This window comes from Pogoniulus pusillus, chromosome 12, assembly GCF_015220805.1.
Source record: "Pogoniulus pusillus isolate bPogPus1 chromosome 12, bPogPus1.pri, whole genome shotgun sequence".
Lineage (NCBI taxonomy): Eukaryota > Metazoa > Chordata > Aves > Piciformes > Lybiidae > Pogoniulus > Pogoniulus pusillus.
The window spans coordinates 2,997,431-3,013,647 of NC_087275.1; the positions used below are offsets into that span (position 1 = coordinate 2,997,431).

Consider the following 16,217-nt stretch of genomic DNA (forward strand, 5'->3'; position numbering starts at 1 on the left):
CGATGAGAATATGGAGCAAGTTGGTGTCTGGTAGTCACAACAGAAGAGACATTTACTAGAGAGGAGAATTTTCAGGGCTGATGCAATGTGCACAGCTGTGGTGTGGAGCACTGTCAGGCTCAAGTACAGCAGTGCAGTTGCTGTGTGTGTAACTGCACAACCTCACATGAGGATTTATTTGGGGAACTGGAAAGCTGTACTGCTCAATACTACAAGTTATTGATAACTCCTTGGCCAGAGCTGGTCATGTAGTGCCTGTGTTTCTTAATCCTCTGGTGTCAGCATATAAGCAAACCATTTTTGTTTTCTAAAAGCAATTTGACAGTAGTTTCTTCCCCAAAAATGTAGACACTCCCAGTCCAGTGAGATTTATTATGTTTCATTTGATGTGCACAGGAAGAAACTGCTTCTTTGGTGCCGAGAAGGAATACAGGGAGTATTTACATTTGAATAATATTTAACTAGCAATGCTTAATACATTAACAATAAATCTTGGTTAGATTCTAAATTAAGTGGATTTGCATCTGAGTAGGTGAGATGAACAGGAGAGATTTTGTTGAAACATAAACAAGACAGGAATTAGTTCCAAAATAATTTAGCCCAAAGGATGTAAACAGTAATGTTCAATAGTTTCCTCCTCCAGAAACAGTTTTATATGCCTTATTGCGTGCATCATGTGTGTTGTTTCTAAGAAAGAAGCTGCAGAAGTGCTTGTTTGGGGGGGGTTGAAATTGAGAGGGATAGTTCTGTAGTGATCTTTTGGCCTTTCTAATAGATTTGTGTGGCTAAGCTGGTATTTTCAGAGTAATCACAGCATAACTGGTGCTTACAGGTCGTCAGGAAGGCATTCTGTTTTATTTTCCTCCTTTTGTGCAGCCCTTAGCACACATCACTGAACATATGTCTGGCTGTATTGGACCGAGGAGACAGAGAAGATTTGAGCAGAGGATGCTCTTAAGAAATATCAGATTACAGCCACTCAGGGGAATTCTGGATAGCGATAGCTAAGTCATGGTGGAGATTCGTAACTTTGGCTTCCTACTGACTTGTCCTGAGATCACAGAACCATAGAAGCAGCCAGGTTGGAGGAGACCTCCAAGATCATCCACTCCAGCCTAGCACCCAGCCCTATCCAATCACACTGTCTGCCACGAGAAGCTCCTAGCCAAGCTGGCAGCTCATGGTTTGGACAAATTCACTCTATGCTGGATCAAGAACTGGCTGGATGGCAGAGCCCAGAGAGTGGTGGTGAATGGTGCCACATCCAGCTGGCAGCTGTCACTAGTGGTGTGCCCCAAGGATCAGTGCTGGGCACAGTCCTGTTCAGTATCTTTACTGATGATCTGGATGAGGGCATTGAGTCCAGCATCAGTAAGTTTGCAGATGACACCAAGCTAGGAGCACCTGTGGAGCTGTTGGAGGGTAGGAGAGCCCTGCAGAGGGACCTGGCCAGGCTGGATGGTGGGCAGAGGCCAATGGGATGAGATTGAACAAGGCCAAGTGCAGGGTTCTGCACTTTGTCCACAACAACCCCAAGCAGTGCTACAGGCTGGGGACTGAGTGGCTGGAAAGCAGTCAGGCAGAGAGGGAGCTGGGGGTACTGATAGATAGTAGGCTGAAGATGAGGCAGCAGTGTGCCCAGGTGGCCAAGAGAGCCAATGGCATCCTGGCCTGGATCAGGAACAGTGTGGCCAGTAGGACAAGGGAGGTTATTCTGCCCCTGTACTCAGCACTGCTCAGGCCACACCTTGAGTGCTGTGTTCAGTTCTGGGCTCCTCAGTTCAAGAGAGATGTTGAGGTGCTGGAAGGTGTCCAGAGAAGGGCAACAAAGCTGGGGTGGGGCCTGGAGCAGAGCCCTGTGAGGAGAGGCTGAGGGAGCTGGGGATGTGCAGCCTGCAGCAGAGGAGGCTCAGGGCAGAGCTCATTGCTGTCTGCAACTACCTGAAGGGAGGCTGTAGCCAGGTGGGGTTGGGCTCTTCTGCCAGGCAAGCAGCAACAGAACAAAGTGGCACAGCCTTAAGTTGTGCCGGGGAAAGTATAGGCTGGATGTTAGGAGGAAGTTCTTCACAGAGAGTGATTGGCATTGGAATGGGCTGCCCAGGGAGGTGGTGGAGGCACCATGCCTGGAGGTGTTCAGGAAAAGCCTGGATGAGGCACTTAGTGCCATGGTCTAGTTGATTGGATAGGGCTGGGTGCTAGGTTGGACTGGATGATCTTGGAGGTCTCTTCCAACCTGGTTGATTCTATGATGATTCTAGACCATGGCACTAAGTGCCCCATCCAGTCTGTTCTTGAACACCTCCAGGGATGGTGACTCCACCACCTCCCTGGGCAGACGTCTTCAAGATGGGAATGGATGCAGAATCAAAGTGTTCAGATAGGAGGCCCTTGCCCGTTCTGTTGACTCCAGAGTGATGAGCTTTGGCTCAAGGGAAGCCAGCCTGACTGCTTGTAAGCTGAATGGCCAGCCAGAGCCGCCTCCGTTTGGAAATCCTGGGCGATCTGAAAGCTATTCTCTTGTGTCCGCCGGATAGCGGGAGAAGAATGGCCACTTGCTGCTGCTGGGCGAGTCACTGGTGTTCTGTTCTCTGGTGGGGTGTCTTTAACAGCGTGCCCTGGAGATGCGAGAATCCCCCTGGGCGGCAGGAGGCACGCGTCTAGAGAATGCTGGAGCTGCCGGAGGGAAGCGCCCAGGGCAAAGCCAGAGAGGAGCTAAGAGGAAAAAGGCAAGCGGGCAGCCGGCGCTGAGAGAAGCGGGCGCTAGGAAGCGCTTCGACGCTGCCTCTGGCGGCACGCTCCCCAGGGGGACTTGACGAGAGCCCATCTGCGTCTGTGTGAGACTGTGAGCTCAGGATTTCTGTCAATGCATTCCAGTAACCCCAAAGTGAGGAACTCCCCGTCAGGCAACGCACAGAGGTAAGGAGGAGAGCCTGCAGCGGTGTGCGATGGTGTCCCTGCTCTGCTGCGGGGTTAGGCAAGGGTGGGTGCCTAACACAACGACTTGCTGCTCCTCGTTTGTGTTCCTCTCAGACCTGCTGAGTACCTGAGTGCTGACAAGCCTCCACGTTTGCTAGGCTCAGGGTGAGCTGAAGGCTGTAAACCTGCGAGGTGCAGATCCTCCCTTCCTCACACCCTCCTCCCTCCCACCAGGTGTCTGAATAGGCTGTAGGAGAGTAAACATGCTATTTTGTGTCTGTTGGTGTTTTTTTCCCCTCTTCTCTTCTCCCTCTTCTAATTATCTGTTTCCCCAAGGGGTAGTGGGGCTGCAGAAGGTCTCTGTCTGTACTTTCACACAAAATGCTTCCTCCATATTACTGGCCTGAGCAGTCTGAAGAACTGATCAGCTGTGTACTGAGATCTTCTGCATCATTCACCTGCCAGTGCAGCAGGTCAGCATCTCTCCTCCACTAATTTGGAAAGGGAAAAACATGGAAGCAAAGCACTGTCCAGGGACTTAGTGGTCTGATTGACAGCATTCTTGAGCACGATTATTTACTCCTAGAGGTCATCTGGAGCTTAAGAGTAATTTACAGGGAATGCTTCTGAGTCATATGTCTGTCCGAAGGAGGAAATAGCTTTTGTGAGCCCCAGTGAGGATGGCAGCAAGCGCTGGCTGTTGGAAGTGGCAGTGCTGATGGGAGAGTACAACGTGTGAGATCCAATAGCAGTGGATTAACTGGAGGGTGAAGAGGAAGGGGTGGTTAATACATCTGCAAAAACAAGAGCAGCAAAATATTTTTAGGATTGCAATGTGCTGAATGGAAAAGGGAGTGAAAGGCTCCGAATCTCCTTTGGTAAATGAAAGCAGCTTCCTCTGCCCCATTTTGCAGGAGTGTGCAGTGAGATGGTATCCTTCCCTTTCCTTATTCAGAGGCAGGTTGTAGCTGGTTTAATTGTTTTCACGGTCAGAGGTTTGTGTTTTCCTGGCAGCTCGCCCCAATGTATGATGAATGCTGCAGTAATGCTGGGTTTTCCTTGTGCTCCCTGTAGAACTGGATAGGGAGGTGCAAGGGAGGATGGTACAGAGTGGGGGTCTGCTGTCATCAGAGCTGCAGCATGTAGTTGGGGTCCAGGAGAGTGGTGAGGTGAACTTTTATTGTGCCTTGTTTGTTTACTCTGAGCTGGTCTTGGTGTGAGGCGCTTCTCTGTGCACATAGAAACCGCTGTCTTTATTGACAGAAGCCCCAGAGGTAGGTCCTCATGTGACAGCAGTTCCTGGGATCTGGCAGGTCTGTAGCTTGCCCTGGTGCCTTCTTGAGCAATGAGATGCCATCTTGGATAATAACCCTTTCAGGGCATGTTCAAAGAAGCAGCTGCATGACTCTAAGCTTGCAGGCGTTTGTTTTATTTGTCAGCAGTTGTCTTAGCTTGCAAAGGTGGCAGTGATTATTGCTGCTCCTCTCTAATTTGTTGCTACAGGGTTGGATGAATGCATGGTGTGATTTGTCACTTTCTGTTTTCCTTTTCTTTTGCTTCTCTCTGTGTCCCCAGTAGCCCCAAATCAAAGCAGGAGGTGATGGTCCGTCCCCCTACAGTGATGTCCCCGTCTGGCAACCCTCAGCTGGATCCCAAATTCTCTAACCAGGGCAAACAAGGGGGCTCCACCAGCCAGTCCCAGCCCTCTCCCTGTGACCCTAAAAGTGGAGGTCACCCTCCCAAAGTGCTCCCTGGCCCAGGTGGGAGCATGGGGCTGAAGAATGGCTCTGGAAATGGTGCCAAGGGGAAGGGGAAGAGAGAGAGGAGCATTTCAGCGGACTCATTTGAACAGAGGGAAGCTGGGACTCCTAACGATGACCCTGAAATCAAAGGTACGTTTGTGCAAGTACTTGTGCAAGTACAGACAGTTAGTCTGAGTCCTCTGTGAGATGGAGGATTGCTATGCAAGGGTGAGCAAAATATTTCTTGTCCGGGGTTCTGTAAGTTTCAGTCAAAGAAGTCTAAAGGTCTTGAGAACAGCCAAAGAGGAGACGCTATTGTAGCTGGCATCATTAAATGCCCTATTCACAGTTAAGGTGCAGATCTGACTGATGGGAAAGTTCCTTTGCAACCCTGAAACACTCCTAAAGGATTTGGAAGTGCAAATGCAGCCTGATGGTTTCCCTCTGGCCTTCCAGGAACTGCTCTGTTGTAACTGGGGTTCTGAACAATATGCAGTCTTGTTTTGTCAACACACGTATAACCTGTTACACCCTGACTGGTAACACAAGCTGGAGAGCTGGGTTTTCTGTGTTCTGAATGGTGCCACATCCAGCTGGCAGCTGGCACTAGTGGTGTGCCCCAAGGATCAGTGCAGGGGCCAGTCCTGTTCAGTATCTTTATTGATGATCTGGAGCAGGGGATTGAGTCCAGCATCAGTAAGTCTGGAGATGACACCAAGCTAGGAGCAGGTGTGAAGCTGTTGGGAGGGTAGGAGAGCCCTGCAGAGGTACCTGGCCAGGCTGGATGGGTGGGCAGAGGCCAATGGGATGAGATTGAACAAGGCCAAGTGCAGGATTCTGCACTTTGGCCCCAACAACCCCAAACAGCACTCCAGGCTGGGGCCAGAGTGGCTGAGAGCAGCCAGGCAGAGAGGGAGCTGGGGGTGCTGGGAGAGAGGAGCTAAAGATGAGGCAGCAGTGTGCCCAGGTGGGCAGCAGAGCATCCTGGCTCAGGAGCAGTGTGGGCAGCAGGACAAGGGAGGTTCTTCTGCCCCTGTACTCAACACTGTTCAGGGCACACCTTGAGTGTGCTGTGGCCAGTTCTGGGCTCCTCCATTGCAGAGAGATGTTGAGGTGCTGGAAGGTGTTGAGAGAAGGGCAGCAAGGCTGTTGAGGGGCCTGGAGCACAGCCCTGTGAGGAGAGGCTGAGGGAGCTGGGGGGGTGCAGTCTGCAGAAGAGGAGGCTCAGGAGTATAACCTCATTGCTGTTTACAGCTACCTGAAAGGAGGCTGTAGCCAAGTGGGGTTGGGCTCTTTTGCCAGGCAAGCAGCAACAGAACAAGGGGACACAGTCTCAAGGTGTGCTAGGCAGGGGAGGTCTAGGCTGGATGTTGTTAGGAAGTTGTTGTCAGAGTGAGTGATTGGCATTGGAATGGGCTGCCCAGGGTGGTGGTGGAGTTGCCATGCCTGGATGTGTTCAAGAGAAGACTGGATGAGGCACTTGTTGCCAGTGTCTGGTTGATTGGCCAGGGCTGGGTGCTAGGTTGGTCTGGCTGAGCTTGGAGGTCTCTTCCAAGCTGGTTGATTCTGTGATTGCCTCTGTGCAGCAGTGCTGAAGTGGACTTGCACGCAGTTGTCCATCTGTGCTTTGTTGTCTGTTTGCTAGGTCACGTGGCTGAAGGGAGGAAAAAAGTGACCTTTTGCACTGACTGTTCTCCTTGGGGGCAGACTTCTTTATATTTGATCATTTTAGTGGAAGGTTTTCCTGCTGCTCTGTGTGGCTTTGGGAGCTACCACTTGCCTTGGAGAGGGACAAGATGAGGTTTTGCTCTCGGTGGTGCCTGAGGGGCAGCGTGGCGTTAAGAGGGCAGATGTGTGGTGTAATGGAAGAATCACCTTTAGTGGTGCCTGAGGGAGAAGTGGGAAGTTTCAGAGAAAAAAGCTCTGATCACTTTCCAGAAGTAGTTCCAAAGAGCCACCAAGGTACTGATGCTTGTCTTTTTCCTCCTTCTACCCTTTTAGACTGCAATTCTGCTGATCATGTGAAGTCTCAGGAGTCTCAGCACACACCACACTCCATGACTCCTTCAAATGCTTCAGCCCCAAGGTCTTCCACACCTTCCCATGGTCTGACTGCCTCTTTGGAGCCAGCAAGTGGACAGAAGACTCCATCCAAAGTGGTTTATGTGTTTTCTACTGAGATGGCCAACAAGTAAGTAGGTTGATGCTTGAATGTCTTCAGGAAGTCGAGCTTATATTTATGTTCTCTTTTGTAAGAGATTCTCAAGTGTGCTTTCTCCAAGTGTATTCTTGTAGCAAATAGCCATTACTTGTTTTGGGGATGCTAAAGGAGCTGGAGTGGAGAATCATAGAATCAACCAGGTTGGAAGAGACCTCCAAGATCATCCAGTCCAACCTATCACCCAGCCCTATCCAATCAACTAGACCACGGCACTAAGTGCCTCATCCAGGCTTTTGTTCAACACCTCCAGGGATGGCAACTCCACCACCTCCCTGGGCAGCCCATTCCAATGCCAATCACTCTCTCTGTGAAGAACTTCTTCCTAACATACAGCCTATACCTACCCTGGCACAACTTGAGACTGTGTCCCCTTGTTCTATTGCTGGTTGCCTGGGAGAAGAGGCCACCCCCCATCTGGCTACAATGTCCCTTCAGGTAGTTGTAGACAGTAATAAGATCACCCCTGAGCCTCCTCTTCTCCAGGCTAAACAGGCCCAGCTCCCTCAACCTCTCCTCATAGGATTTGTGCTCCAGGCCCCTCACCAGCTTTGTTGCCCTTCTCTGGACATGTTCCAGCACCTCAACATCCTTCTTGAATGTATGTCACTACTCTTGCCCTCTGAGAAGTGATTTCTTTTCCCCTTAAATTCTTTTTGTTTTTGCAAATGGTGGTAGATGCTGTTTTGCAATCAATGCAGTGAGTAGTAACCAGGATGCCATGACCCCTGAATGCTGATTTGTTTCTGGATGTAAACATTTACTGCTCATCTAGAGTGAAAACACAAGGTTAGGTCTCTTCCTTCTGCCAGCTGCAGGCTAGAAGGGAGGGCAGGTAAGAAAAAAACTGATTCTTGGCTTCAACTGGATATGTGCATCTCTCTGTTTTCACAGGGCTGCAGAAGCTGTGCTGAAGGGACAGGTGGAAACCATTGTGTCCTTTCATATCCAGAACATCTCAAACAGCAAGGCGGAACGAAACACTGTACCCTTGGTAGGGAATACCTGCATGTGGGTGAGAAGGGAAATGGTAAATGTTTCTGTGTGATTCAGAGAGATGAATGATTATTTATACTTTGAAGTAAGTTTTCGGGTGGAAGAGTCGTTGTTCTAGCCGCCTACAAACTAAAGTCTTGGATCATCCAAAGAGGAGCTGGAGTCTTGCAGTGTTCCCTCTGTTTCCAGGCCTGTTGCTCGTACAGAGCTATCTCAGAGGCAAGGGTACCTGCTGTAACACTTAGGCAAGATAGGTTTCTGCATTGCTGTAATAGCTGCATGAAGGCTCCCCTTCCTTGTGAAGTGTGGGCCAGTGGGACTGAGGCTGGACCTTTCATTCGCGCCGCTGCTCGTGTGACGTGGCTGTAAAAACAGAGTGACAGCATGTGCCTTTCTCTTGCAGAACCCCCAGATCACTGCACTTCGGACTGAACCCAAGCCCCTGCCACAGACCCAGCCCTCTGCTGCCCAGGACCAGAACCCTCCCCAGAATGCCAAAATGCAGCCGACTCCACCTGTGTCAGCACCGGTATCCAAATCCACTGGCCCTCCGTGTCCTATAGACCAGGACAGTCCCAGCGTGGAAAGCAAAGTGATGTCTGTGGGCAGCCCTGCAAACTCTACCCCGTTGCAGACAGAAGGCTTCGGGCAGAGTTCAACCCCAATAATCGAGCAGTGAGTCCAGTTTCTCAAGGTAGCAATAGTTCTGCTGCAGACGCCAAAGGTCCTCCCCAGCAGGGGTCTGGCGGGGAGGCCCCCAGCTTGGGCGAGAATCCCGACGGCCTGTCGCAGGAGCAGCTGGAGCATCGGGAGCGCTCGCTGCAGACCCTGAGGGACATCCAGCGCATGCTCTTTCCTGACGAGAAGGAGTTCACGGGGGGGCAGAGTGGGGGGCCGCCCCCCGCTGCTGCCGTGCTGGATGGGCCCCAGAAGAAACCCGAAGGGCCCATACAGGCCATGATGGCTCAATCCCAAAGTTTAGGCAAAGGGTCAGGGTCTCGGACAGATGGAGGGGCTCCGTTTGGCCCTCAAGGACACAGGGACATGCCTTTTTCCCCAGATGAAATGGGGCCACCACCCATGAACTCCCAGTCGGGACCCATAGGTCCAGACCACCTGACCACATGACTCCCGAGCAGGTGGCCTGGCTCAAGCTGCAGCAGGAGTTCTACGAGGAGAAGAGAAGAAAGCAGAACAGGTGGTTGTGCAGCAGTGTTCTCTGCAGGACATGATGATCCATCAGCACGGGCCTCGTGGGGTGGTCCGAGGCCCCCCCCCTCCCTACCAGATGACCCCTGGGGAGGGATGGGGACCTGGGGGCCCGGAGCCCTTCCCCGAAGGCATGAACATGTCACACTCCTCTGCCCCCCAGGGGAATGGCGCCTCATCCCAACGTGCCTGGGAGCCAGATGCGCCTGCCGGGTTTTGGCGGGGATGATGACTCCTTGACATGGAAGGCCCCAGCGTCCCAAATCCTGCCTCCCGGCCTGGACTTTTCAGGTGTTAGTTGGCCAGACGACGTGCCAAAAATTCCAGATGGACGAAACTTCCCTCCTGGACAGGGTGTCTTCAGTGGCCCTGGCCGAGGGGGAGCGGTTCCCCAATCCGCAGGGTCTGCCTGAAGAGCTCTATCAGCAGCAGCTGGCTGAGAAACAGATGGGCCTCCCTCCTGGCTTGAACATGGAAGGCATCAGGCCTGGCATGGAGATAAACAGAATGAGGCCCTCCCAAAGACACATGGAGCCTGGGAACAATCCCATCTTCCCTCGCATGCCAGTGGAAGGGCCGATGAGCCCCTCCAGGGGAGACTTTCCAAAAGGAATACCCCCCCAGATGGCCGCTGGCAGGGAGCTGGAGTTTGGAATGGGACCCAGCAGCATGAAGGGGGGACATGGGCATGAATGTCAGCATGGGCTCCAACCCACCCCTGGTCCCTCAGAAGCTGAGGGGAGGCAGGAGTCGGGCCAGAAGAGATGATGAAACTGCGCCCTGGTGTCTCGGAGATGCTTTCCTCCCAGCAGAAGATGTGCCGCTGCCGTTCGGGAGCACCCGCAGCAGGAGTATGGCATGGGCCCCAGGCCTTTCCTTCCCATGTCTCAGGGGCCCAGGAGTCGGCCTCCGGAACCTCAGAGAACAGATTGGCCTGACCAAAGGACTAACAACCGGCTCAGCCACTTGCCGCCACTACCTCTCAATCCCGCCAGTAACCCCAACAGCCTCAACACTGCTCCCCCCGCGCAGCGCAGCCTCGGCCGAAAAACCCCTGGATATCTCCACAGCCGGTCAGGTGCATTCACCAGGAATCAACCCCCTCAATCCCCCACCATGCGCCAGGTCCAGTCTCCCATGAGGGCTCTCCCTCGGGGAACCTCAAGTCCCCTCAGACGCCCTCCCAGCTGGCAGGAATGCTTGCAGGCCCCACTGCCGCAGCTGCCGCTGCCTCCATTAAGTCCCCTCCTGTCTTGGGGTCTGCTGCTGCTTCTCCTGTCCACCTCAAGTCTCCATCTCTCCCTGCACCTTCTCCTGGATGGACTTGCGTCTCCAAAGCCTCCTTTGCAGAGCCCTGGGATACCCCCAAACCACAAAGCGTCTCTCACCATGTCTTCTCCAGCCATGCTGGGGACTGTGGAGTCTGGTGAGTGCCCGCCTCTGCCAGCCAGGCTGGCTCTGGAGCTTTCGTTGGGTTGCTGCAGAGCCTGCAGCCAGGGCAGGGAGGCGGTTTCCTGCCGTGGCAGGAGCTGGAGGGTGCTTTGCGGGGGTGCCCAGGTTCTGGTGGGTGCCTGCGTGGCCGAAGCACGAGTGCTTTTGCTCTTGTGTTTTGTGGGCTTGCCCCACGCGGCCGCCTGTGTGTCCAGGCGAGCGGGCTGGTCACTCGGACCTGAAGGAGTGTGGGTCAAGAGGTGGGACAAGATTGGCTGTGTTAGTGGGAGAAAGCTCTCTCGGGAGGGGTTTTGGCCTCTGCCGTAGCCTGGTACCGAAACAGCTTTGAGCCGAAAGGCTCCCGCAGAGACATGTGCAGCGCAGTGTGCCAGCTGTGTAGCTAGCTATGGCTCAGGTGTGGTTAGTTTCTAGGTTCTGAACCTGGCTCTTTCTAGGATTCCTGCCACAGACAGTGAGATGTGCTAGCGTTTGTTCTGGCTTCAACCATTTGGAGAGAGCTAAAACACCACTGCCTGTGGCATTCGGTGCCATGCCTGCGACCTTGGGGCTGCAGGTGCTGGGACCACCCTGTCTGCGCTTGAGCGTGCCTGGGTTGCTGGTGGCATGCTTCTGCCTCTGCTTACCGCTCCGAGCCTTCCCCGGCTCGGCGCCTTCCTGCCCGGCGCCGCTCGGCGGAGGAGCCGTTTGCCCATGTTGCCCTCTAGTGCCGCTGCGGGTAACGGCGGCGGCCGGGCCGTGGCTGCCGGGCCGCAGTGCTGGCCGTGCCAGGAGGGTAACCGCTTGCACAAGCCGTCAGGATTGCTGGCCGGGACCCGCTTCCAGGGAAGGGAACCATGGTGCTGAGTGCCCACTGGGGCTGCTGAGGCCATGCCCGCCGTGAGCCAAGTGCTTACGAATCAGAACCAAGTGGTTTAGTGTGTGCCTGCCGTTGTGTTCAATTGGCACGCAGCTACTCCAGAGGGTAAACGTGTCAGCAGTGCAGGGTTGTTCTGTTCCCCGGTGTGATCCCCGGTGTGGAGGACAGTGGGGTGGGAGGGAGCGAGGATGTGCACTGAGGAGCACGTAGTGAATTTTCAGTGACAGTACAACCGGTCTGGCATTTTCCCTTCACACGTGGTCTAAGTGGCTTGAGATTCATCGGTGAGGAACAAAGGAGACTGGAGAGGGGTTTAAGTTGTCTCTAGTTTTGGGAGACTAAAAGGATGATGTTAAGTTACTAGGAGCAGAGAATGCTTCTTCAACTGCAGTGAACAGTAAATGTGTGTGTATAAAACCTGAAAGGAAACATAAACAGAGAGTTTTACTCCTAGCTGGTGATGCGGTGTGTCAGAAATCTGCCTGCGTGCCTTGGCATAGTACCTGCTGCAGCTTTTGTTGTTTGTGTGATGCCTCCTAAAGAAAAAAGGAGCTGACCTTTGGTGGCTGCAGGGGCTATTAATTGACTTACAGGTTTTTCTTTGTGTGGCTAGTGTGTGGAAGGTGAATAGCAGGATTTTCTGCCTTGCTTGGTAATTCTTGTGGATTTGTAGAGGCTCAACGTAGTTTCAGTAGGAGTGCAGAATCCAGGATAAACCATCTTGGTCAATAGGCAGAAAGAGACCTGGGGGTACTGGGAGATAGTAGCTGAACATGAGCCAGCAGTGTGTCCAGGAGGGCAGAGAGCCAATGGATTCTTGGCCTGGATCAGGGAGAGTGTAGCCAGCAGGACAAGGGAGGTTCTTCTGCCCCTGTACTCAGCACTGATCAGGCCACACCTTGAGTGCTGTGTCCAGTTCTGGGCTCCTCAAATTCAAGAGAGATGTTGAGGTGCTGGAAGGTGTCCGGAGAAGGCAGTAAGGCTGGGGAGGGGCCTGGAGCAGAGCCCTGTGAGGAGAGGGCTGAGGAAGCTGGGGGTGTGCAGCCTGCAGAAGAGGAGGCTCAGGGCAGAGCTCATTGCTGTCCTACAACTACCTGAAGGGAGGCTGTAGCCAGGTGGGGTTGGGCTCTGCTGCCAGGCAAGCAGCAACAGAACAAGGGGACAGAGTCTCAGTTGTGCCAGGGGAGGTCTAGGCTGGATGTTGTTAGGAAGTTGTTGTCAGAGAGAGTGATTGGCATTGGAATGGGCTGCCCAGGGAGGTGGTGGAGTTGTCATCTCTGGAGGTGTTCAGGAAAAGCCTGGATGAGGCACTTAGTGCCATGGTCTGGTTGATTGGCCAGGGCTGGGTGCTAGGCTGGGCTGGCTGAGCCTGGAGGTCTCTTCTGACCTGGTCAATTCTATGATAGGCTTATTTTTTCTGGTTCCCACAGTCAGTGGGCATTGACTGTGTAGTAAGATAGTCTCTTTCAATAACTGAGATTTCTAGGTTTTGAGATTTCGAGGGGAAAGGGTAGGACTTAAGTGTGAAACAAACCCCAAGTTTTTTCTTTCTTTTTTATTTTCTTAAGGTGGGTCCACCTCCTTCCACAGCCAGCCAGTCTGCTCCTGTGACTCTCCCTGGGAATCTTCCCTCTAGCAGCCCTTACACAATGCTCCAGAGGCCAACCCTTTCACAGAATCCCCTCTCTATTATGATGTCCAGGATGTTCCAAATTTGCCATGCCCAGCTCTACACCGCTCTACCATGATGCCATCAAAACTGTGGCCAGCTCAGATGATGATTCACCTCCAGCACGCTCCCCAAACTCTGCCACCTATGAACAGTGTACCAGGTAAGAAACTCAACGAAGCACAAACCCAAGCTGTCAGTGAGGGCAGTGCTTTTGGAAGCTTCATCAAATGTGGATAGTGGGAGGGTAAAAACTCTTGAAGAAACATATAGCTGTGGATTGATTTTTGAGGAGGCAGTTGGAGGTCTTCTGAAACAGGAGACAGAAATTTTCCTTGCAGTCTTTTATTTTCCAGTCTGAAAAGTGTCTCTTTGTCAGAAGTGTCTACTTTGGGGAAACCCTGATGTATGGGAGAGCTTTTCCACTTAGGCAGAGACAGGAATTCTGTGGGTGAAAGCTGCTTGCTCAAATAAGGGGTCAGACCCAACTGACCGTTCTTCTCCTGTCTTAAAGCAGTGTCTGAGAAGCTTCACTGAGTGTTTTTTTTTCTTTCACATTAAAAAGATCACAGGATGTTTAGGGGTTGGAAGGTACCTCCGTAGGTTATCCAACCTCTCCCCACCACACAGGACCATAGAATCTAGCACAAGTCACACAGGAACACATCCAGACAGGGCTGGAAAGTCTCCACAGAAGGAGACTCCACAACCTCTCTGGGCAGCCTGTGCCAGTGCTCTGTGACCCTTATGGTAAAGAAGTCCTCACGTGAACACTGCATGGTCATTTTCCAAAAGTTAAGTCGTTTTACATTGGATGCTTCTTGGGTGCTTAGCAAATCCACTTGAACAGGAACGTGCTTTTACCTGCAGATTGCGCCCATCCTGCCCACACCCCCTTTGCTACACGACTTGTGAGGCTGGCCTTCTCCTGGGTTTTGTGGATTGCCTTAGTTTATGGGACAGAGTGTTAGAGTGAGTTCTCAAAACCTAGAGCTTTTCATGTAGGGAACATGTAATGGCAGGTGACCTCACTCAGGGCTGAGGGGAAACTGTCCTGTTCTCTACCTGGAGGTCTAAAGGAAAAGTAAAATCAAACGTTGTGCTTTTGGACCGTCTTGTATGAGAAAGCCAATCCTTGCTATTCCTGGGCGTACACTTAAGACAAAAACAGGCTTTACCCCCCTCACCCAGTTGGATTAGCATAGTTGAAAGAGGAGATGTGTGGATGTTTGGTAGGAGTGGCAGCCTGGATGAGTTCTTGGTGAGCATACCTGTGGCTGTTGTGTTTCGTTCGGTAACGGTCAGAGTGGCTGAGACGCCTGCAGAAGCGGCTAACTGAATACCCTCACAACGACAGCTCACTGACCTTACTGATTGCCCGCCTCCTTAGTCACACGAGGGTTACCTCATTTGGTGGTTCTTGACTGCTGAAAGGAGGTTTGGTCCCTTCCCAGTGGACAAGTGTCCATTGTAACCCTTGATCTGTCACAGACGTGTTTGGTTACCATCTGCATCATCTGGTTGCCTGGTAAGTAGTGAAGGGGTGAGCGGAGTTGAGATTCTACTTAGAAGAGCAGAGTTCAGTCACTTTTGATGGGTCCGTGGCAAGTTTAGAGAGGCAGGCTGGGGCAGGTGGCATCAGTTTTCTGGTTAAAAGGACATCTTCCAGAGCCACTGCTGAGGGTTTTGTTCAGAGCACTGTTACGTGCCTGTGTGCCCAGAGTCGATAACCCTGCAGCGAGCTCTCTGATAGCTTTATTGATTACTGTTGGCTGTTACCTAAATGTGATTCCTTATTTCTTCTCTAGGAATGGGCATTAATTCTCAGATTCCTCGAATTATCAGGTCCAAACCCAGTGGGTCCAATGCCAACCCTTAGCCCAATGGGAATGACCCAGCCTCTTTCCCATAACAACCATATGCCCTCTCCTAATGCTATGGGGACCCATATACCTCCTCACGGGGTCCCCGTCGGGACCTGGGCTGATGTCACACAACCCAATGATGGGGCACGGTTCACAGGAGTCTCCAATGGTACCTCAGGACGCCTGGGCTTCCCACAGGGGTTCCCTCCCGTACAGGTCTCCTCCACAGCAGGTGCCATTTCCACACAACGGGCCCAGTGGCGGACAAGGCAACTTCCCAGCGGGAATGGGCTTCCACGGAGAAGGACTCTGGGGCGCCCTACCAACCTGCCCCAAAGCTCTACAGATGCAGCACTTTGCAAGCCTGGAGGCCCCTGGCGGCCCGACTCCTTCACCGTCCTGGGAAACAAACATGGCCTTCGGTGTTCACCGACCCCGAGCTGCAGAGGTGATTCGCCCCGGCGCCGCGGGCATCCCCGAGTTTGACCGCTCCAGGATCATCCCCTCGGAGAAGCCTAGCCAGACACTACAGTATTCTCCCTCGCGGGGAGGTGCCCAGGCCGGCAAGCAGCCTCAGGGGCCAGGGCCTGGCTTCTCCCACATGCAAGGGATGATTCGCAGAGCAGACGCGAGGATGGGGCTAACGTTGCCTGGCATGGGGGGCCCCGGCCCGGTGGAACTGCGGATATCCCTCTTGGCACAGCTCCGTCCATGCCGGGCCATAACCCGATGAGACCGCCTGCCTTCCTGCAGCAGGGCTTGATGGCGCCGCCCCACCGCATGATGTCACCAGCTACAGACGGCCATGCCTGGCCAGCCCACGCTCATCAGCAACCCCGTGGGCTGCTGTGGGGCATGATCCCAGGCAAGGACCGAGCCCCCGCAGGGCTCTACAGCCCACCCGGGCCCTGTGGGTCGCCTGGTATGATGATGTCAATGCAGGGAATGATGGGGAACCCCAACAAAACATCAGATGTCCCCCCCAGATGAGGGCCCCGAGGTATGGCTGCTGACGTTGGCATGGGAGGATTTAGCCAAGGCCCTGGAAAACCCAGGGAACATGATGTTTTAAGCTGCTACCCTAAGACTGACGTTGTGATCCTTGTCAAGATGAGATTCCAAGTCCTGAGGGCTCTTTAGGGAGCTCCAGGAGTACAGTTTTGGCCATGCAATAGGTGAAAAGAGACCAGAGGACGCTTGGGAAATCTCGAATGTATGGAATTAACCTGAAGAAGAAAAACAAAACAACGAAACAAAAACAAACCATATACTCATTGGAAAAGGTTGTTTGTTG

At 52.9% G+C, this 16,217-nt stretch overlaps 1 protein-coding gene and 1 pseudogene across 2 annotated transcripts in view; both read left to right on the forward strand.

Moving 5' to 3' along the window:
• LOC135179963 (uncharacterized) overlaps positions 1 to 2,860 on the forward strand; it is a 75,381-nt gene extending 72,521 nt beyond the window's left edge. For both annotated transcript variants that reach the window (XM_064152141.1, XM_064152142.1), the window contains exon 3: positions 2,610 to 2,860. In XM_064152141.1, the coding sequence (XP_064008211.1) occupies positions 2,622 to 2,813 (192 nt within the window). In that variant the 5' untranslated portion in view covers positions 2,610 to 2,621 and the 3' untranslated portion in view covers positions 2,814 to 2,860. The remainder of the gene's footprint in view (positions 1 to 2,609) is intronic.
• LOC135179961 (B-cell CLL/lymphoma 9 protein-like) lies at positions 2,829 to 15,995 on the forward strand (annotated as a pseudogene).
• The last annotated feature ends 222 nt before the right edge of the window (positions 15,996 to 16,217 follow it).